The sequence below is a fragment of the Natrix helvetica genome (assembly GCF_964273705.1).
Source record: "Natrix helvetica genome assembly, chromosome: Z".
NCBI lineage: Eukaryota > Metazoa > Chordata > Lepidosauria > Squamata > Natricidae > Natrix > Natrix helvetica.
In genome coordinates, this window is record NC_138554.1 from 76,637,603 (window position 1) to 76,660,106 (window position 22,504).

The 22,504-nt window shown below is 47.6% G+C and overlaps 1 protein-coding gene across 1 annotated transcript in view; it reads right to left on the reverse strand.

The window, feature by feature from the left end:
• BBS9 (Bardet-Biedl syndrome 9) overlaps window positions 1-22,504 on the reverse strand; it is a 377,930-nt gene that overhangs the window by 319,640 nt on the left and 35,786 nt on the right. Inside the window, exon 6 of the mRNA XM_081970652.1 lies at window positions 3,666-3,840. Coding sequence (XP_081826778.1) covers window positions 3,666-3,840 — 175 coding nt within the window. The remainder of the gene's footprint in view (window positions 1-3,665; window positions 3,841-22,504) is intronic.

The window sequence follows — 22,504 nt, forward strand, 5'->3', positions numbered from 1 at the left end:
CCCCTGCTTTTTAGTGGCCAGTTGCAGGACCTTCCTTTTATCTTTGGACTCTACCAGAAGGGGCTCTAAAGGAGGACCAAAGAGAAGAGATGAAGAGTAAGGAGAAGAAACAAGCCTCCACTTGGATTGCGCTTCTGCCTGCCACTGTTTTAGCCAGATAAGCCGACGGGTAGAGATGGAGGACGCAATGGCCTTGGATGCAAACCGGGCCACGTCTAATGAGGCATCTGCAGTGTATTCTAGGGCCGCCTTGATTTTGTTAATGTCTCTGCGAGCCCTAGAATCCCTGGCTATAAGACGAGCTTGGAGATGTCTCAGCCACAGGAGAGCGGAGCGGCTAAAGAATGAAGCGGAGGTGCCAGCTCTAACAGACCAAGCTGAAGCCTGGTGGCCTTTGACCAGAGTCTGTTCTCTTGTCCTCAGGCCGCAGTGTTTCCTCAGGAGCTGCCGAGGCCGCGTTGGGAGAGGACAGAGCAATGATAGCTAAGTCAATAGAAGGTACCTCCAAGGCCTTGGCGAGGTCAGGAGAGACATTGTACAGGCGTTTATCCGAGGCATTGGGGTGGTACCTGGAGGTGCCCATTGATTTTGGACAACGTCCATGAAGAAGCGTGGTGATGGGATCACCTCCTTTTCCACCATAGGCTGGGTGAAGAGCGGGTCAGTGGTGTCAGCCTTGTCCGCTTCTGCAGTCGGAGCCGTCTTAGGAGAAGGAATGCCTGCGATCTTCCTGGCCCTAAAAAGGAGAGAGCAAAAGACAGCAGGTTTAAACAAACCGACAAAGGGAGGTGGATTGGTGGGAAGACCCTCATCCTCAAATAGATCTGAGTCTCTTGCCGGGCGATCCTCTCCCCCAAGACCGACTGCTGGTTGGAGGTGCCAGGTAGGTTGTTCGACGAAGCCGAGAGATCACCATCCCTGCGCCTGGAGCTGGAGGAAGAACCAGACCTGCGAGAAGCAGAGCGATTAGAAGACCTGTGTTTAAGGCCAGCCGCAATCCCACGTTCAATGGCCTCAGAGATCATATCAGCCATGCCTGGCGAATAGGAGTGGCAATGGCAGGGATGGGGAGAAATATCTTCCTGGTAGAGGGGATCCTCATCAGGGGTAATGCTCCTGCCACAATCTGAATCATCCCCACTGTCGTTCAAGGCCTCTGTACCCCTGGCCTCCTCAGGCTGCAGAATTGAGGCAACAGAGGAGAAGTCCTCCTCTGAGTCAGATGATAGATCAGGAGCGGGGCTAGAATGGGCAGGCCATTGGGCCTGGAAAAGGCGAGGCTCAGTGTGCTTGGTCTTGGATCCAGCCTTCTTAGCCGGGGCCTGAGGGGCTCTATCATCCTCCTGGAGGGGGGTTCCTCAGCGCCCCCTTGGTCAGGCCTTGGATCCCTGGGAGGGGGTTGGATGGCATCCCCTGGAGCAGGCCTGCGCTTGCGGCCCTTAGAAGCAGGAGGCTCGGTGGCAGGGGCAGGAGTCACAGGGACTGGAGGTAGCTAAGAGCCAGGATTGGGAAAGGAGGCCAAAGCTAGTACTCATAGTTGTCCAAAATGGCCGCCGAACACTTTCACGCCCAAACAAAATGGCCACTGAGGCTGCAAAGCCTATGGGCCGGCTCCACGAGGTAGCCGAGGCCGCGCTGATAGCATGGGCGGGTTAGGCCCTGCGGCAAGGCTGTGGGGCCAAGGGCGAAGCCGCGGAGGACAGCTGGGGCCTCCCAGTGTCGAAATGGCTCCATGCAACTTTTCAGGCTCCCTGCGGCGATTGGAGGCTTCTGGCGGCGGCAGTCAGCGCAGCAGAAAAGAATCAGAGACTGGGAATTCCTCGTTGGAGAGCCTCTTCTAGCTCCTTCCAAAAGCGCTGCTGCTCTGGGAAGCCTTAGAAACCCGAAGGCAAGCAAGGCTGGCCTCGCCAAAGCAAGGCAATCCTCTCCAGCCCCAGGGGCTGTTGAGAGTGTTGAGAACTTCAGCAGGAGCCCAATGGAGAGGAACAATTTAGAATTAGTTTGCAGAGAAGTCCAATTAAGTTGAAATTCAAATTAAAATGATCAAATATTTAAGTTTTGTAGAGGAGAAGCGATTAGCACAGCCAGTTCTGATCGTATTGAGTCTAGAAAAGCAGGAGTGTGCTCCACAGAGACGATGACATCACTTTGGTAGACTCAATTCTATTGGTTACTGACTGAGTTAACCCATGCATGACCGCTGTCTCCACCAACTTGGGAGAACACTAAGAATCCTACATTTAAAAACCTTTTATTTTGAGAGCTGTGTTGGTTGCTCATAGTTTGCAGGATGTATTTCAAAGTGCTGGCTATTATCTGTAACAACCTTCATAGTTAAGGACTTGGACATCAAGATGACTTTTTTTCAATAACATGCATAATATACATACTGAATCTTGGTAAAATTTTGTAGAGAGGACTCTTTATATGCCTCTCAATCTGAGACTGCCATCTACTGAGCCAAGGAGCTATGTTTTTTTTAATAAATTCACACCTTAGAAATAGAAACAGATGACCACTCCCTCCTGATCTTTATATCTTAAGAGACTTGGCTACTTCACTATGCCTCAGTGGGATGGTTTTATGACTGCTACTCTACATAAGTAATTATTTTTACTTTGGAATGTTTGACTCCTGATGTATAGATGGTGGTATTATGATGTATGATCTTGATTTTAGTATGTATTTATTTCAATATGAGTTATATACCACTCAGAGTCAGTTGATTGGATGACCCCTTAGTATTAAACCTACATAATTCCTACAAACTGCTACATAAATTACCTGATCCAAAAAATGTGATAGAGTAAATTTGATAAGAAAGTAAAACCATAGTGATTTCTGATAACTAACACATTGCTTTCAAGAGCTACATATTTTAATCTGTTCTAATATTGGTGTCAGACTGAATAGTTCTCTTTTTTCTTTTCCTGACTATAGGGACCTTTGCCCTCCACCTGATATCTTGGACTTTACCAATTTCTTCATGATTTCTCAAAAATATATAAACATCGGCAAATGTCTTTAGTACCCAAAGATGCAATTAATCTTCTTCTGCAGAATTACATTGAAAATAAATACATACTCCTTGCTATCTATCTATCTCAATTTCAATCCCTAGACTTAACTCTTCACTTTGTAAATATATTTTTTTTATTCTCTAAAGGAAGGATTGGCAGGAAGCTAGGTATATCTGGCAATAGAAAAGGAGAGTATTGTGTTGAAATAATATTTCAAGAGTGTTTTGCTTATAGCCCTCTTTATTCACTAGAATAAGATGACCTCTGGATCTCTGGAACCTCTATAGTTGAGAAAGGAAAATGTAAGAGCTGTGTCTTCTACATATTCAGTAAACAAATTATTTCCATTAAAAATTCTTTTATCTTCTAGAAGACATTCTGTGAAAATGCAAAGTGATATCTGTAATGCAAAGAAACTACAAAGATTTAATGTACCTTTCAGGCATTAAGAAATACTAAGAGTAGCAGGATAATTCATAGTACTCAGTACTGTTAGAATATTTGGATAAAACCTCTGGCCTAAATTATATAATAACTAGATGGAGCATTAATTACCTCAAAGCTTGGATTTTCATAGACGTAAATCATTCTTAATTTTTTATATAAATATATGTTAAAGAGCTGGAGTAATATGTCTAAACGCACCTGTAGCTCTCAACTTGCCGACAGGAAGAGACCGTAATGAATGAATCTGTTCTAGAACTATATGTCAGTGGACCAGGAAGAAGAAAGCCAGGAAGGAAACGTCCAAACGAATAGCTTTCTTGTTCAAACAACATAAGCATTCCATCCACAGACTGTACACAGATCAAATCTTGACCTACATAAAAAGAAGCAAAACAAAGCAGTGATCATGTTTTAATATCTTCATCTCTAAAAAGTTGCTGAAACTTTCTATGATCCTCTGAGCACATGCTTCTGTGCTGAAAGCATGTTGTGAAAGTATTTATACATCCCTCAATGAAGATTGATATAACCAAGAAATAAAATTTGTCAAGTTCTTCAGAACTAGAAAATAAAGTAAAGGGTAAAGAAATGTAAATGGTTATAGTTGTTCACCTTAGATTATGGTATCTCTCCAGATTTTTTTTTAAAAAACAAAAAATCTACCAAACTGTCAAGGAATGTTTTTAAAAGCTTGTAGTAACAAATGATTATATTTCGTCCTACAAAGATACATCGTTTTATACAAACCATAGGTAATCTTCAACTTAAAATTGTAATTGAGCTTAGGGTCATAAATCACAACACTTGCAAAGCAGGTCATTATGCAACTAACCCAATTTTATAACTGTTTGTTACAGTTGTTAAGCAAATATCATGATTGTTGAATGATCATTAAGCAGATGCCATGGATATTAAATGAACACCATCGTTGCTAAACAAAACTATTCTTCAAGTGGGGTACTTTTTCTGAAAACCAGAAATAAATGCCACTTTTTGACAAAAATGTCATAAACTGCTGTCAGATGATTACAGGATAATGAAAACAGTAATAAATGCAGACCAGTTGCCAAGTGTATGAAATGTGATCACTCCCACAGTCTCCTTGCAGGAGACTCAGCCATCAGAACTTTTGAACTGGGTCATAAATATCTTTTGGCGGGTCCATCATAATTTTGGTCTGGCGAGCACAAGCAACGACCGCTGAAATACCAGGTGGATGCACATGCAGGCTAGCAAGGTCAGTTGATACACCACTCGATTGATGATTGCTTACACTGAGAATGGGCCCAGGAATTGGTGGTAAAATTTGCAGGATGGTCCCATCATGGGTAGGTTCCAATGTAGAGTCAGACATGGTCAGCGATCACCAAAGAAGGTATATCTGGATGGTGTCGATCTGTGAACTTTTTATACTCCTCCTTGGCCCACTCCAATTGCTCTTTCAAGACTTGATGCATAGCATTGAGTTCTTGCAGGAAATCTGTGGCTGCAGGCACCGGTGAATCAGCCATGGTCAACGAAAACACGCACAGATAAAACCCATAGGTCACCAAGAATGGAGACATGTGAATCGAAGCATGCTGGCCGTCGTTGTCCTGCTGGTAGTTCATGTAGCAACATAAATACTAATCCAGTACAGCATTCATCCATTCCATGCCCATATCTGTCTTCGTATGCTGAGAGGATGAGAGACACGCCGGCACCTGGAGCAGTTCCAATAGCACCCACAAAAACTGAGTGTGAACTGGGTACTTTGATCTGACACTATCCGCTCAGGTAGGCCATGCAGCAAGAAGATGTGATGCAGTAAGCAACCCCATACATGGCACAAAATGGGCCACCTTGGTCAGCATGTTTACAACCAACACTATTGTGGCTCCTTGTGATTTCAGGAGTTCGGTAACGAAGTCCATGGATACACTTCCCCAAGGCCTCTCTGGTGTAGGCAAGGGCTGCAACAGACCCAGTGGCGGTCTTGGTGCATTTTTGGCTTGCCAGCATGCCGGGCATGATATTACATAGGTTTCTACATCGTGGCGCATCTGCAATAACCAAAATGCTCATCTCACCAGGTGCAACATTTTAAGCAAGCCAAAATACCCCCCTTTAGGGTTGTTGTGACACTAGCACAATATCAAGCTTTGGGAAGACTCCTCTGGCACATAAATTGTTCCTTGAAACCTTAACAGGTCCTCCGAGCATGACCAAGGGGTCAATGAACTTTCGATCGAGTCTAATTCTGCATTTCTCGCCTGGGCAAACAAGTCTTGACACTGTGACCACCTGATTTGCTCCTTCACATCGACAGGTTCTTGGGTCGCCGTGAATCTTTCTACAGGGATCACCGACTGGAGCAGCATCTTATTATCTCCAGACCACGTGCACTCTAGTTTTTGTGATAAAGCATCGGCTCTTGGGTTCCTGACTCCCGGACTATAGGTTACTCAAAAAATCAAAGTGGATGAAGAAGAGAGACCATCAGATCTGCCATTGGTTGAGCTCTCTAGTCGTCTTCAGGTGCTCCAGGTTCCGATGGTCCATCTGCACTTCGATCTGGTACTGAGCCCCTTCTAAACAGGGCTGCCACATCTCAAAAGCCACTTTGTCTGCCAGCAACTCCTTATCCCAGATGGTATAGTTCTGCATGGCAGGGTTTAGCTTGTGCGAGTAATAAGCACAAGGGAAGAGATGCTTTGAGTTCAGGGGAGCTTGCAACAACACCCCCACTGCGATGTCCGACGCATCTGTCTCCACCATGAAGGTTGCAATTGGTCAGGATGGCAAAGGATGAGGTCCATAGAAAATGCCTCCTTTAGCCACTCAAAGACGTGTTGCTCGTTTGAATCCATATGAATTGCACCCCTTTCTGCAGCAATCGAGTCAAGGGAGCGGTTCTCCTGGCAAACTGGGGTATGAATATCCGATAATAAATTAGAAACCCCAATACTTTCTGGACGTCCTTTACTCATCACAGAGTTTGCCAAGACTGCAGGAATTGAATCTTTTCTGGGTACATGATGATGCCCTCAGGTGAAATCTGATGGTCCAAAAAGTTGATGGTGGTTTGGGCGAACTGACATTTCTCGTGCTTCGTAAAGAGGTGATTCTCTCGCAACTGCTGGAGTACCGTTCTGACATGAGACCAGTGTTTCTCGGTGGATGACGACTACACCAGGATGTCATACAAATAGATCACCACAAAAATGTCCAAGAAATCTCGAAACACATCATGCATGAAATGCATGAACACGACAGGGGCATTGGTGAGTCCAAATGGCATCACCGCATATTCAAAATGCCCATGCGAGGTGCAGAACGCTGTCTTCCACTCATACCCTTTGCAGATTCTCACTAAGTTGTAAGCCCCCATAAGTCCGACTTTGTGAAGATCTGAGCTTGCATTAAATGCTCCATAAGTTTCGGAATGAGTGGGAGCGGGTACGGATTCTACACAGTAATGCATTGAGCTTCCAATAATTGCAACAAAGCCACAGTTCTCCCTATTTTTCTTCACAAACCGGACTGGGGCCACCAAGGGAGACATTGATGAATGAATGCCCTTCTTCAAGTTATTCTCAATAATGTCCTTGAGGGCCTAAAGCTCTGGTGTAGACAAGGAGTAGATTTGTCCCACAGGAAACTTGGCATTCGGAACCAAGTTGAGGGGACAGCTGCTCAGCCTCTTTCTCCCCAAACACATCGACAAAGTCAGCAATTTTGTCCAGGAAGTCCAGGGACAAAGTGGGGGGGGGGGGACGTTCCGCAGCACAGACATGTATCCAATGTGACCGACACTTTGGACTGTCGAGCTGAATGACCCCCCTCTGAGCAGATGATCTGCAGGTCATGTGCTAGGAGCCATTCCAACCCCAACACTATTGGAAAATGTGGTGCGGATGCTACGTAGAAGTCCAACCACTCCATGTGGTTTCCCACATGCATTTGCAAAGTTCAGAAGCTATAGCTACTGGACCTGACCAAAGCAGCCGGCATCAATGGTTTCCACCAAAAGAGATGGGGCAACCTTATGCTGTAGCACTTTCCATTTGGAGGCAAAAGCAGTGTCCATAAAGTTTGCAGTCGCCCCCAAATCCACCATGGCTTACATGAGAATATTCTCACGTCTGGGTATAGTCAACATCACTGCCACCACCAAATGCCGGGTTGGCGTAGCCCAGGACATTAACACCTGGCACGCTCCTGAAAGTACATGACTTAGCGAACCATCTAGGTTGTGTGCGAGAAGTTTCCTGCCTTTGCTGGTGTTTTCTTTGCAGGACACTTGGCTGTGAGATAACTGGGCCTTCTGCAATACAAGCACAAGCCTTCTCTACACCTCCAATCCTTATCTGCCCCCATGAGGCGCGTCTTGGCCCCTCCCACTTGCATGGGTTCCACAAGAGATGGAGGATCCTCACAAACCTTCTGGGAATTGGAGCAGTTGCCACTCGCTGCTATGCCCTTCACCGCTGGTCAACCATCCATACGCAGACATTAAGGCTTGCTCGGGCAGTCCGTCCATACCAACTTGTCCAGGATCTCAGAGAACAACCCTTTCTGGAATTGATCCATTAGGGTTTCTTCATTCCATCTCAAATCCTGGTAAATCAGAGGTCTGAGATGTATTTGCTTACAGGGCGATGGGCCTCCTTCAACTCCCACAGCTGCCAGTTAGTTGTTTGCACTTTGACCGGGTCTTTGAACATGACCCTCATTTGGAAGCAAAACCCTTGCACAGTCATCCAACAATGGACTGGGCTGAGTGAGGAGCAGGGTGGCCCACAATTCAACTGTTTCTGTTAACAGACTGATGAGGAACCTACTTTCTCCCGGTCAGTTTGGAAATCATCTGGTCTCAGACTCATAAATAGCTGACATTGTCCAAAAAAGATGAGGAACTGAGCAGGGTTCCCATCGAATTTCTCTTGGATGGCCACTGGGCACTTGCAAAGGGCTGGGAAGGGCTTGCAGCTGCACCAACTGGTTGGATAGGAAGGTGACTTGCAGGACAAATTTGCATGCTTGAGCTTTCTTCCCATCCATCCAGAGCAATTCAGACTAGTGGCAAGATGTGTAAAGTGTTGTGCTGCCCCCACTCAGCCACATGTCAGGGTTGGTGTAGAGAGCTTTATTCAGTCTGTTCCCTCAAAAGTTCCATTTCAGGTTTTCAGCTAACCCCCAGTTGAAAGCTTAGGACAATAATTGGCTTGTGTCAGGACCAAATAGATAACCAAAAGCAAAACAAATTTATAGTCAAACCCTGGATAGGTTCCAAAAACAAAAACAGCTCAAAATCCCCTCCAATATTAGGGGCCTCCACTGAGGTTTGTCAACAAGTCCAATGGTCCAGGTTTTAGGACTTGCAAGGAGAAGTCACAGGAAAAGTCAAAGCCAGAAATTCAGGGGGTCATTTTCATCAAATACAGCCACGAACAAGCTCCAGACTAACCTTCCAGGCAACGGCCAATTAGTCCACCCAACAGATAACTAGCTGCTCCAAACATGAACATAAATGCTCTCCGCAACTGAATTAAATCTATGAGCTGCAGAGCTCCAGAAACACAAACAACCATCTGGCTATGACCCACATAGATTGCTTCCAGCAATCCCTCTGCCTGACATGCATTTACCAATGCCGGCAGCTCTTCCCCTTCTTCCTCAATGACCTGCAAGCTCTCTCCAGCCAAGGCATGCTCAGCTGACAGTTCACGGTCAGCAATACCAGACATGCCAGGAATGCTCTCATCCCCTCCCCCCGGCCTCTGAGGAAGGCATGGATGAGCCACCATCCAAAGGAGACACCACGAGTGGCTTCAGCTTGTAATCCTTTTGTCAGCAAATGCTGGCAGCTCAACTTTCCTGCAGTGGCAGCCTTATAGCAGCATCATGCTATTCTGTAGGCACAATTCTACAGAAGGCTCTCTTTTTAAGAAGACTTTTATTTTGTTTTAATTATTTATTTAAAACAGAGCATCCTTAAAAAAAGAAGCTCCTACAAGATCACAAGAGTAACACCTGCTTGCAAAATAGCACAATGCTGCCATGGGACTGTCTCTGTAGGAAAAGCTGAGGCTTGCATCACATCATCTGGGTGCCTCTCTCAGAGGCTGGGATGGGGAAATGAATTTTGAGTGCTGCAGGGCCCAAGAGGTGGCTGAGTAACAGGCTGTGTTTTGCAAGTCCCTGGTTTCTGAGTGGCTAGGTATGAAGAAAATTGAGGCCATCAAGCTACAGTTGTCAGCATTCTGAATAATGCACCCTTTGAAATTAGAACTCCAAGGCATGTAGATTCCTCGAAGGACATGTTCATTGGATATATCATATTGGTACAGCCGATGAAAACGAACTCTGAAGGTTCCTGCAGTTTTCACCTGATTAAATGTGTCATCAGTCACATTGTTCAATGAATATAGCTGGCAGGCTCTTCTCCTCCACTAGCCACCTGTTACAGTGACCTTGGTTCCCGCAGGAAAACTTTTTATTTTGACTGTAAGCTGGGCTATCTACATCCCTAACTCTCCTTCCACAGTCAGATTCACGGCAACTGTGAGGCAGCACAAGATGGCTTCAGCCAGGTTCACTTCAGAGTTGAAAGTCAGACTTCCTCCCTTTTATTGGAGAGAATGTCCTGAAAAATTCAAATGGAGAAAAATTCATTTTTCAATCACTCACCTCTCCCTCCCCCGGGAAGCGCCTTTGGCTTTTGAGGGCATTTATCATGAAATCACTTAGTCATTTGCTTTTTCATCCCAGCTCTTCACTCAAGTGGCTTCGGACAACGGGTATCCCTTCCATTGCACTAGGTATTGGAGCTTTCTTCTAGGATTCATTTTTGCTTGTAATGCTTTTCTCCCTGCACGACGATTGGCTGTGAGGCTTCCCAATCTACTGGCCTCAGGTGAGACCTGATTGCTGGCTTTAACAAGCTTCTGTGGAAGACTGGATGCACTTTCCCTAGCAGGTGGGGAAGCTTCAACTCCATCGTGACAGGATTAATAATCTTCACAATGGGGACGGGACCTATGAATTTGGGTCCTAACTTTTTGCATGTTAGTTTTAGTCTTAAATACTTGGTGCAGAAGTAAACCTTGCTTCCTATTCAAAAAGGTGGTTAGGGGGACCTCTGTATGTCAGCTTTCACCTTTTGGGTTTTTGCAGTCTCCTGAAGTGTTTGTTTTACATTTTTCCCATTCTGTTCTCAGTGACTCCATCCACTCATTTAAGGTCATGGAGGAGGGCTGCTCTCTAGAGAGTTCCGGCATAGAGATGAACTCCATACCACTGATGATTTGGAAAGGGGTTAGTCCAGTGCTGCTGTGCGCTGTATTATTGTATGTTACCTCAGCAAATGGTAGCAGGTCTGCTCAATTAGTTTGTTAATAATTAACATAGTATCTTCAGTATTGGTCTACCTTTGGTTTGGCATTCTGCAGCACGGTTAGTGCTTGGATGGAATGCAGAATTAAGCCCCTGGGGGAACCCAATGGGCCTCACAAACTCCCTTCAGAATTTGACTGTAAATTGGACTCCCAGTTGGAAATAATTCTTCTGGGAACTCCATGAAGCCTATAAATGTGCTTTACAAATAGTTTGGCTAGGTTGTGGGCTGATAGGGGACTGGAGCAGGCTACAAAGTGGGCTTGCTTAAAGAAGAGATCAATCACTGTCAAGATGACCGGTTTGCTCGGAGGGTGGTTTTAAGCACTCCAAAGGATTCAGGGAAGCCTCCGGACGGTCCCTGAAGCCTCCGGAGGGCCTCCAGGGGGTCGGGGGAGGCTCCTTTCGCCCTCCCCAGACTCCTATAAAGCCCCTGGAGCCTGGGGAGGGCGAAAAAAGCATGTAAAAATGGGGGGGTTGCGCGTTGTGCGCGCATGCGCACTGGGGGGATCGCGCGTTGCATTATGGGTGCGGCACGCCTGCACTCGACCCCCCTGCGCTCCCCCCACTTGTGGCACGCGAGCCAAAAAAGGTTCGCCATCACTGACCTAGAGAGATTTCTGTTATAGTTATCACTGCTATCTATATTCCACCTGATGCAAATGTTAGCGCAGCGCCCTCTAAGTTACATGACACCATCGAGAGGCAGCAGCAAACTTACCCTGAGGGAGCTTTTATCGTGGCTGGGGATTTTAATCAAGCCGGTCTAAAGTCTATTTTCCCTAAGTTTGTGCAGTATGTGCAGTGTACCACCAGAGGTAAGAATAATCTAGATCATATGTACTCAAACTTAAGACAGGCATATAGAGCAATCCCCCTCTCCCATCTGGGTACGTCTGACCACATCTCTCTGCTATTGTGCCCAAAGTATATCCCCCTTAGGAAAAGGATACGACCAGTCTTGAAAACTGTCAAAATCTGGCCTGAGGGAGCACTCTGCCAGTTGCAGGACTGCTTTGAGACTACCAAGTGGAATATATTTGAACATTTGGAACTGCAAGAATTCACTGACCCTGTACTCTCATACATTAAAACATGCACAGACAATGTAACAGTGAATAAGTACATCAGAGTTTACAGTAATTGTAAACCCTGGATGTCAGCAGAGGTACAATCACTTCTGAGAACCCAAAACTCCACCTTCAAGGCAGGAAACGAAGACAAATACAATGAAGCCAGGGCAAACTTGAGAAGAGGCATTAAGGCGGCTAAACAGAAATACAAACAAAAGGTAGAGAAGTATCTGGAAGATAATAACAAGACAGATGTGGCAGGGGCTACAACACCTAACCAACTATAAGGGTAATACGAAAAAATAGCCAAAGCTAATGAACATCAAGTGAGAGCTGAGCTGAAGTCTGCAAATTCCAACAAAGCTGCAGGTACAGATGGGGTGTTGGGGAAAGTGGTAAAAACCTGTGCTGACCAATTAACAAGGGTCCTGACAAGGATTTTTAACCTCTCCCTGCAACAGGCTAGAGTCCCATCATGCTTGAAAGCAGCCACAATTATCCTAGTTCCGAAGAAAGCAGCCATAAAAAGCTTGAATGACTATAGACCAGTGGTTCTCAACCTGTAGGTCGGGACCCCTTTGGGGGTCAAACGACCCTTTCACAGGGGTCACTTAAGACCATCGGAAAACACATATTTTCTATGGTCTTAGGAACCGAGACACCAATTTTATGATTGGGGGTCACCACAACATGTGGAACTGTATTAAAGGGTCGCGGCACTGGGAAGGTTGAGAACCACTGCTATAGACCCATTGCACTGATGTCTATAGTGATGAAGTGCTTTGAGAGACTGGTCCTACAAATACCTCAGGTCCTGTCTTCCACCAAATTTTGATCAACACCAGTTTGCTTATAGAAGCAACAGGTCGTTAGGGGATGCCATCACTGCTGCTCTACATATTACACTGATTTTTTCTGCCTTCTGCGTTCCCACCCCGCACTGAAGTGACCAAACAGGGTGAGGTCTCCCTCCCTGCTAAGTGGCCCCACTAAGCCTGCTTGCAAACTCTGAGCGTGGCTCCAAATGTTTGGCTTGCATGTCCCTCCTAGCTATGTCCCAACTGCCGCCGTTTCCACCTGGATGACCAAGGCAGACAGTGCATCTGCCTTCCTCACAGAGCAGGTGGGGTTGGGCACCAACCTGAGGGCCTCTGCCCACTTCTTGCCACTGCCATCTGCCCTTCCCTCCACCTAGGTGGCACTGCACCACTTCCTCCCAGCCGGAGCTCCATGTTTGCTTGCTGGCTGCCTCTGAGGAGTCAGCTACCTGGGCTGCCTGATCTGCTGCCATGCCGGGGGGGGGGGGAGGTAGGATGTCTCCCTGACAGGATCCGGGTTGGAGTTGCCTTATTATGTGGGGATCTCAAGGTTGGCTTTGCCTACCAGTCTCCACAGTCCAAGTAGTTGGATTCACATGACACATGAAGCTGGGCAAGAGAGCACTGATGGATGGATGAGACAGAGTGACAGAGAGACAGACAGAGACAGAGATAGATAGATAGATAGATAGATAGGGAGAGACAGAGAAAAAGAGATGAGAGGGAGAGGGAGGGAGGGAGGGAGGGAGAGAGAGAGAGAGAGAGGGAGAGAGGGAGAGAGAGAGAGATTTCTCACAGAAACCACCAGGAGCCACAAAACCTGGGTAGATGTGGCTGGGCAGGAGGGGGTCATGTAACTGGGTGAGAGTGAATGATATCGAGCTGGCCACATCACCCAGAGTTTGTGGCTCCTGGTGTTTTCTGTGTTAAATGGGTCCAAATGACTTTGAGTATTAAAGGTTGCAGACCTCTGCCCTAGTCTAGGCTGGATTTATGGAACTCACAGACAATTTGATATATAGTTTCACCACTAGGAGTTTCTTGAGCACCTAGCATACCAGCTTGATGTGATCTTCTAGTGTCTCAATGAAAATGAGAATGTCATCTAAGTATACAAAGACCTCACTGTATGGGTGTTCATGCAGCATCTCATTAATTAGCTACATAAATACGGGGGGGGGGAAGAATCCCATTAATTCCTCTAAAATCAACGTATAGCCTCATCAACCCATCCTTTTTCTCCTTGAAAAGCACCGATGCAGCCACCCTAGACTTTGTTGGCTGTATAAACACTCTGGCCATGTTTTTATTGATGTGTTCCTTTAATTCCTTCATTTCCTTCTGGGTCATTGAGTACAGCTTCAGTTTGTGCAGCTTCACCCCTGGCACAATCTTATTGCACAGTCAGTGGGCCAGTGAGGGGGCAGCACATTGCACTCTGCCTCACTAAAAACTTCTGTGATGTCTAGGCATTCCTTGGGAATCAGGGGGATTCCTGGGGGCTGATCAGACATGGCTTTTTCTTTATCACTCTGCTTAATGTCCTCCAGTCATTAGGAAGCTCTCTTCTCAGGACTGCTTGGAATAGGGAGAGGGCCTAACCCTCGCCTTAGCTTCTTTTGGCCTCTTTGCTTTAGTTCATAGATCTCATCTTGTGAGCTGTCATGTATCTCCATTCTCCGGACTCATTTAAGTTGGAAGGACTTCCCTGTCTCCAGTGTGGGGCGAAAGCGGCCAATTCCCATGTAGATGTCAGTTGGAATTCCATCCCAAGCCTCTGAACAGAGTCTTGGAGTCTGAGGTCCTCTTCGGCCCGGTACAAGTCCCCGGTGGCCGTCACTCCACTGAGACCTTGAGACAGGTCCCTGATGGGAAGGCGACCTGTCAGTATCACCATGATCTGCAGGCTCTCCTTGAGGGTCTGCAGGCTCTCCATGGGGGTTGCGCTGGCACCGGTGGCTCTTCCCCCCTACTTCTCCATATCTTCAGTATTTCCTGAGTCTTCTCTGCTCCCCTCAAAAGATTGAGTGAGCATCCGGGGCTCGGTCCCCCACAGAACAGCTCCAGTTGGAACGGAAAGTTAGGAGAGTTGGTTTAATGTCAGCATTCTGAATAATACATCCATTGAAATCAAACTCTGAGGCAGGTAGATTGCTCAAAGTTTATTGGATACATCATATCAGTACAGCCAATGAAAACCAACTCTGAAGGTTCCCGTGGTTTTCACCTAATTAAAAGAGTAAAACATCCCTCCCTCCCCAGTGCCATCAGTCACATTGTCCAATGAATATAGCTGGCAGATTCCTCTCCTCCTTCACAAGCCACCTGTTACAATGACCTTGGTTCCCACAGGAAAACTTTTTATTTTGACTGTAAGCTGGCTACCTACTCCCCCCTCCCCTACCTCTCTCAGGCTTTGGGGCAATTGAAGGAAGCACAAGATGGTTTCAGCCAGGTTCGCTTCAGAGTTGACAATAGTCATTTCCCACATACTACAGCTAGCCTGAGCTTTACTGTGTGGATAAGTAGCTGGATGGGGAAGAAATGACCGTTGTCTTACCTGAACGGTCATTCTCATGGCGCTGCGGAGAGTACAAGGATGGGTTAACACAGCCTGTTTGCCCATGGACTGAGTAGATTTTTCCCCCTCTGGCCACGCCTCCTTTGCCTCTTCTGGCTCAGTTTTAAAAACGAGGTCTTGTCCGACGAAGACGTCCTCAGCTCACACCTCTGTAAAGATACAATCTCGAATCTAAACAATCACCCTGGGTGGGTCTTGTACTCTCCGCAGCGCCATGAGAACGACCGTTCAGGTAAGACAACGGTCATTCTCCATAGCGCTGCTTGGAGAGTCCAAGGATGGGACATGCCCAAGCTATTGTGTCCCAGGGCGGGAAGAAGTGACATTGTCCGGAGCCTCAATAACCTTCTGTAATACTCTACGGCCAAAGGAGGCTTCGGCAGAGGCAAAGGAATCGATCTTGTAGTTTCTAATGAAAGCCGTGGGAGACGCCCACGTGGCCGCTCTGCAAATGTCCAGAATAGATGCTTGAGTCGGCCAGGCCGCGGTCGTGGCCGCACTTCTGGTGGAATGTGCCGTTACACGAGGTGGAACCGGCTTGCCCTGAAGGTCATATGTCATCTTAATGCAAGCTCGCAGCCACCGACCTATGGTTGAAGATGACACCTTGCGACCCAGCGAGCCTGGTTGAAAAGACACAAAGAAGGCCTCGGAGTGCCTGATGTCCTTAGTTCGTTTCAGGTAAATGCGGACTGCCCTTCGCACGTCCAATTTGTGCCACCTGCGCTCCTTGGAGTGTTGAGGGCTGGGACAGAAATTCGGGAGGATAACCTCCTGAGACCTGTGAAAATGAGAATTCACCTTCGGCATGAAGGCGGGGTCTAACCGTAGGATGACCCTGTCTGGGTGGATGATGCACAGCTCTTCCTTGGCCGAGAAGGCCGCAATCTCAGATACCCTTCTGGCTGAAGTAATGGCTATAAGGAAGGCAGTCTTAAGAGTCAGATGTCGAAGAGATACCTTCCTCAAAGGTTCGAAGGGAGCCGCTGTCAATGCCTGCAGGACAAAGGGTAGGTTCCAGGTCGGGTACCTGTGCACCACCTGGGGTCGAATGTTGTAGGCCCCCTTCAAGAAGCTCTTGACCTGAGGATGGTGACTCAGGGATTGAAGTTGGTGTCTGGCTAAGATGGTGGATAATGCAGCAACCTGGCGCCTGAGAGTGGCTGGTGCCAGTCCTTTGTCCAAGCCCTCTTGTAGGAAGTCCAATAACTGAGGGATGGACGCTTCCACACTGTCAATGTCCCGTTTGCTGCACCAGGAAGAAAAGGCAGCCCAAGTCGCGTCATAAATGCGAGTAGTGGCCGGACGTCTGGAAGCTTGGATGGTTTTAATGACGTTGTCTGAGAAGCTCTGGTCCTTCAGAAGCTGCCCCTCAAGTGCCAGACGGCTAACTGCAACCATTGGGGCTCTGGATGGTTGATGGCCCCCTGACGCAAGGATACCTGGTCTGGAGGAATTTTCCACGGTTGTTCCACAGACAGATCGACTAGGTCCGCGAACCAGGATCTCTTGGGCCAATGTGGAGCCACCAGAATGAGCTCCGCCCCCTCCTTCAGCAGCTTGTAGATCACCTGCGGGATCAGAGGGAGGGGCGGAAACGCGTAAAGAAGACCTGGAGGCCAGCTGGACCTCAGGGCATCCGTCCCCTCCGCTTGTGCTGACTTGTAGCGGGAGAAGAACCGCTGGAGCTGTGTGTTTGCCGCCGAGGCAAACAGGTCGACCTGTGGGAGACCAAACCTCCTTACCACCTGTGCGAACAGGTCCGGATGAAGTTGCCACTCCGAGTTGTCGATGGTCTGACGGCTCAACCAATCCGCACTTACGTTGCTGGTTCCGGAGATGTGATCCGCCCTCAGCGACGCTAAGTGGATCTCTGCCCATCGTCCTATGGCCTCCGCCTCTGACATGAGTCTTTTGGAGTGGGTCCCTCCTTGTCGGTTCACGTGAGCCTTTGTGGCCACATTGTCGGTCAGTAGCAGAACGTGGTGCCCCTTCAGCTGTTCTGCAAATCTCCTCAGCGCAAGCCGGGCTGCCCTGAGTTCTAGCCAATTGATGCTCCGGGCTGCCTCCGCGCTGGACCACCTGCCTTGCGCCAGCTGACCTTGGCAATGCGCCCCCCAACCGTAGAGACTGGCGTCGGTCGTTACCACGATCCTGTCGGGTTCTCTGAATAGGCAACCCTTCTCCACTGCTCGAGACTGCCACCAACTCAGAGACCGAGTCACTCTTGGTGGGATGCGAACTTTCCTGGTGGAGTTGCTTATCTTTGCTCTTTGCATTGGAAGCAAGAACCATTGCAGTTCCCTTGCATGAAGACGTGCCCAGGGAACTATGTTAAGGCAAGAAATCATGATCCCTAACAGTTGGGATAGCTGCACTACCTGCCAGGACCTGTTCCTGCGACACAACCGGATTCTGCTCCTGAGGTTGCGGGTTCTTTCCGGAGACAGGGACACCTGGCAAGATACTGAGTCTATTATGGCGCCCAGGTGTTGTATGCGTGTGGCAGGAGTCAGGTTGCTTTTTTCCATGTTTACGGAAAAACCGTGGTCCTGTAAGGTGTGAACTGTGACGTTCACATCTCTCACCGCTTGCTGATGAGTCCTTGAGTGGATGATGATGTCGTCCAGATAGCACTCCAGGCGGACTGGAAGCTTGCGCAGGTGGGCCGCCACAGCTGCAAGAAGCTTCGTGAACGTTCTGGGTGCAGAAGAAAGTCCGAACGGAAGCGCCCTGTATTGGAAGTGCTTTCCGTTGTAACACAAGCGCAGGAACTTCCTGTGTGCGGGATGGATGGGCACATGCAGATACGCCTCCTTGAGATCGATGGAGGTGAGCAGATCCCCTTGTCGCATGCAGCTTAGGATCGACTGAAGAGACTGCATTTTGAAGCGCTTGTAGGCCAGATGTCTGTTCAGGCGCTTCAGATCTAAAATGGCCCTCCACCTCCCTGAATTCTTGGGGACCAGGAAGAGAATGGAATAGAACCCCCTCCCTTCCTGTTCTGGAGGAACTGCCTCTATTGCGTTGATCTGCAGAAGATGATCTATCTCTGCCTGCATGAGAGCCCTCTTTACAGGGTTCTTGGATAGTGGGCAGCGAACAAAGGTCCGCGGAGGAGAGGATAGAAACTCCAAGGTTAGACCCCTCCTGATGGTATTTAAGACCCACTTGTCCGAGGTTGTTTCCTCCCAACGGTCTGCATAGAATTGCAGGCGGCCCCCGATGGGAGGAGACCCCAGACGGTCACTTCCCACGTCTAAACTGACGGTTGTGGGATCCCCCACGAAAGGGCTTCCGAAAGGACCCCTGATTGGATTGTCTGCCCCTGGAAGAAAAGTTGTTTCGTTCCTGGGACCTGTCAGAGGACTGGTTAAACTGTCTTTGGGAGGAATATGAAGAGGAGGAGGCCTGGGCACCTTCCTGTGCCCGAAAGGCCTGTTTCCTGAACGAGCCCTGACCTTTCCTGTCATGCTTCCTGAAGGTGGAAGGCAGGACCTTCCTCTTATCCTTTGTCTCAATCAGGAATTTCTCTAGGGAATCCCCAAAGAGGTTCTCTCCCTTGAATGGAGCTGAAGCCAGCTTCCACTTTGCCTTCATGTCCGCCTGCCAGTGCCGAAGCCAAAGCAGGCGGCGAGAAGTGATGTTGGACGCTAGTGCCCTGGAGGCGAATTTCGCTGCATGCAGGGATGCATCAGAGGCATATTCCACAGCCGTAATGATCTTGTTAAGATCATGTCGCCAACGAGATGCCTCAGATGGGGGCTGAGATCTGAGTTGGCGCAGCCATAATAGGGATGCCCTCGTAAAGAACGAGGCAGAAGTGGAGGTTTTGATCGCCCAGGCAGCCGCCTGGTGCGTTTTGAGACAAGCCTTTTCTGCCCTCTTATCCTCTGCCTTTAACCCTTCTAATAACTCGGCCGGGAGATTAGAATTAGAGGTCAGAGAGACCACAGGGGCATCCACTTCTGGAGGTTTCAATACATCCTCCAGCCTAGGTTCTAAGGGATACAGTGATTTGTCTGCGCCACTGGGGTTGGCCAGGGTACCTGGCTGTGTCCATTGGCGCTGGATAACTTCCATGAACATGTCAGGGACTGGTATCAGTTCTGGGTCAGGGGTTGTTTCGCTGAACAGCCCTGCCATGAGGTCCTGGGAAGTAGAAGGGACTTCCTTGTCCTTAGGTTTGGCACCAAGCTCAGTAGAGGCTCTGGCCTTGTGTAAGGTGGACTTGAATAAGGATGGCTTAAAGAGACCAGTGAAGGAGGGCTTGTCTGGAGGCATATCCTCATCCTCCGAGAGAGCAAATTCCTCAGCAGTCTCCTCCTCCCACGTAGACACCTCTGTGGTGATAGAAGTGCCCGGGGAATCGAGTACTCTGGTCCTCTTTTCCCCCAGGGGGTGAACAGGCCTAGAGGCCTTGCCACCCCTGCCTTCCTGTAGCCTCATGGCTTCTACCACACCCTGGGAAATAGCCTGCGTGATGAGATCCCTCATTTCTGCTGACATAGCTGGGCCCTTGTCCTCTTCAGGCCTGGATTGGTCATAGGCCTGTCCCCTGGCACCCCTAGGAGGATCTCTCTGATCCTCTGCATGAAAACAGCATTGAAAGGAGGGGATATCCTCCCTGACTGAAGAGCTAGGAGAACCTGGGTAACCCAGAGAGGCTGCAGGGGATCCTGACATGGAATCCCTATCACAGAAGGATGGGGATCTATCCCCCATTTCCTCCCCCTGCTCTATCTCCCTCTGAATGGGTGGGGAAGGAACTGGCCCAGCCTCACTTGGTAATGGTGCAGAGGGAACCTGGGGCCTAGCAGACTTGTCCTTTAGGGAGTCCTGTCCCTTGTCCCCTTGAATTTTGGGGGCCTTGCTCCCAGCTGAAGAGTGGGAAGCTTTCCCCCCAGCGCCCTTGTTTCCCTTTCTCCCCTGGCCTGAGGGATCTGGCCTACTGCGCTTTGCAGATGGCCCTGCCAGCTCCTCCCTTCGCTCCAAACCTTCATCAGCCATCCTTGGTTGATCTTGAGTCGAAGAGGTCGCTGCTGAGGGAAGGGCAGTGGACGCTGGCCCGACGGCTCCAGAAGCGTCTGCAGACTCAGATGGGAGGCTGGATCAGGCACCAGGACACTCCTTGCCGCTTCCCCTTAGTTGGCTGGGGAACTTCAGGCTTGCTGGAGACCCAGGCAAGCCCTCGCAATCCTCTGCGGCTGTCTGTTGAGGCGGAGAGGCTCTGCTGCTTGCTGCTGCTTTCCGGAAGGTAAAAAAGTCTCAAAAAAATGGCCGCCAGTTCTTCTTCGCGCCAAAAGCCTCACTTAAGGGCCAGGCGCTTCCCATTGGCTGCAGCCGAAAAGCGCGCCAAAGCAGCGCTTTTCAAAATGGCCGCAGCTCTCCCGATCGGCAAAAGACGCCGTTTGGAGAAGCAAGGGCTTTTTTAAAAGCCTCTCCTCCAAAACGACCAGGGAAACACGGGGATTGCCGTCCTTCCCTGCGCTCGCCAGCAGACGCCGGACGAGCGGCCTCGCTTGTTCCCCCAGCTGCGACTAAGCAGCTGTGGAACCGATCGCTGCCTCAGCCTTACTTTAGTAAATCCTCTTCTTGGTAAAAATAGGAAAAAAGGAAAATAAAAAGTCAAAATAATAAATCCTGGGGAAAAATCCTAATAACAACTAAATATCAACACATAAAATACTCTAAAATTACTATTGGAGAACCCAGCCTATTTGCTCAAAGCTGAGTGTTCCCCAAAACTCGTCCTATCGGGCGGACTGAGTTTTTAAAACTGAGCCAGAAGAGGCAAAGGAGGCGTGGCCAGAGGGGGAAAAATCTACTCAGTCCATGGGCAAACAGGCTGTGTTAACCCATCCTTGGACTCTCCAAGCAGCGCTATGGAGAACTCAAGGCCTGCAAGACTCAGTGGAGAGGAAGTGGAGGATAAGGTGCTTCAAGGTATGGAGGAAAATTTTCTGAGACTCAGGGCAAGAAAGTCAGGGTCTTTGCTAGGCCTCTGAGGATCTCCCCTACCCTATGCTTTGCTTAATGATTACATCAGGGAAAGCAGGTGTGGAGAGGCATTAAGCAAGGCAATCATGAGCCTGTGACTGTGATGGGCAGGTTCCCAAGTTGAGGGCTCCCAGTATCCACAATACTTCCCTAGACATCAAATCAAAAGCAGCTTCCAAATTTATAAAAGCAATACAAAGGACATTCTGATACCAAGAGGAATATTTTTCTGCCAGTCATCTAATAGATTATTTTATCCTAAAAAGGGTTAATTTATCAACCAAGACTTGTTTTTGTTCTCATCAGCAATTGAATATTTCATCTGGATGTTTAGTGTAAATCAAATTTCCATCACTTATTTTTCCATTTTCAAAAAGAGCTGTAAGCTTGAAATAAATACTTGAATTTATATTTCACAAAAAGTTATAAAAGCCATTTTGGAACTGTCTTATAGAATTATATCTTAAAATCAAACAAAAAAGTCATATTTTTATATAACTATAAACTGATAAAAACCTAATATATCATATTGTAAGATTTTATCCCTTTAAATCTTTGGGACGTTATTTCACTAAAAACATATGAAATCATTTATTACATCAAACCACATTACTTCAACAATGTTTTGAATATTTCACACAGTGGTCATTTTAAGGCGTTCCTGTTTCTTCAATAGTAAAAGCTTTCTATCATTCTTGGAAATATAAATATGTCACAGTTTAAATCAGTGAACAAAAATGTCCCATTACCAAATTCAATTATTTTTAAAAGAATTATATATTTAACATATATAAATCTTTTTTTGAATAGGGCAATTGTTTTAGAGTTATGACTTCCTTCAATTCTAACAATGAAACATGTTTTTCAAATTATAAAGCAGAATATATGACTTCTGTTCAGCTTAGATATTGCTTATAATACCTGCGTACATACCCAGAAATGTTCCCTTTAAATAGCTAGACCCAGCTGCAAACATTTCAAAATCTTTACAGCTATGCAAATACCTATTGAATCCAAAATATTAAATAATAAATAACTTGATCCATAATGATTTTCTAATATTATGTGACTTGGTAAGTATAATTGGATTAATGGTTAAAGTGAGCATGTTTAAATTGCTTAAAGTTCCAGATATTCTGAAACAAGAGCCAAGGTAATACAAAAACAAAAACAAAACAAAAACCCCCT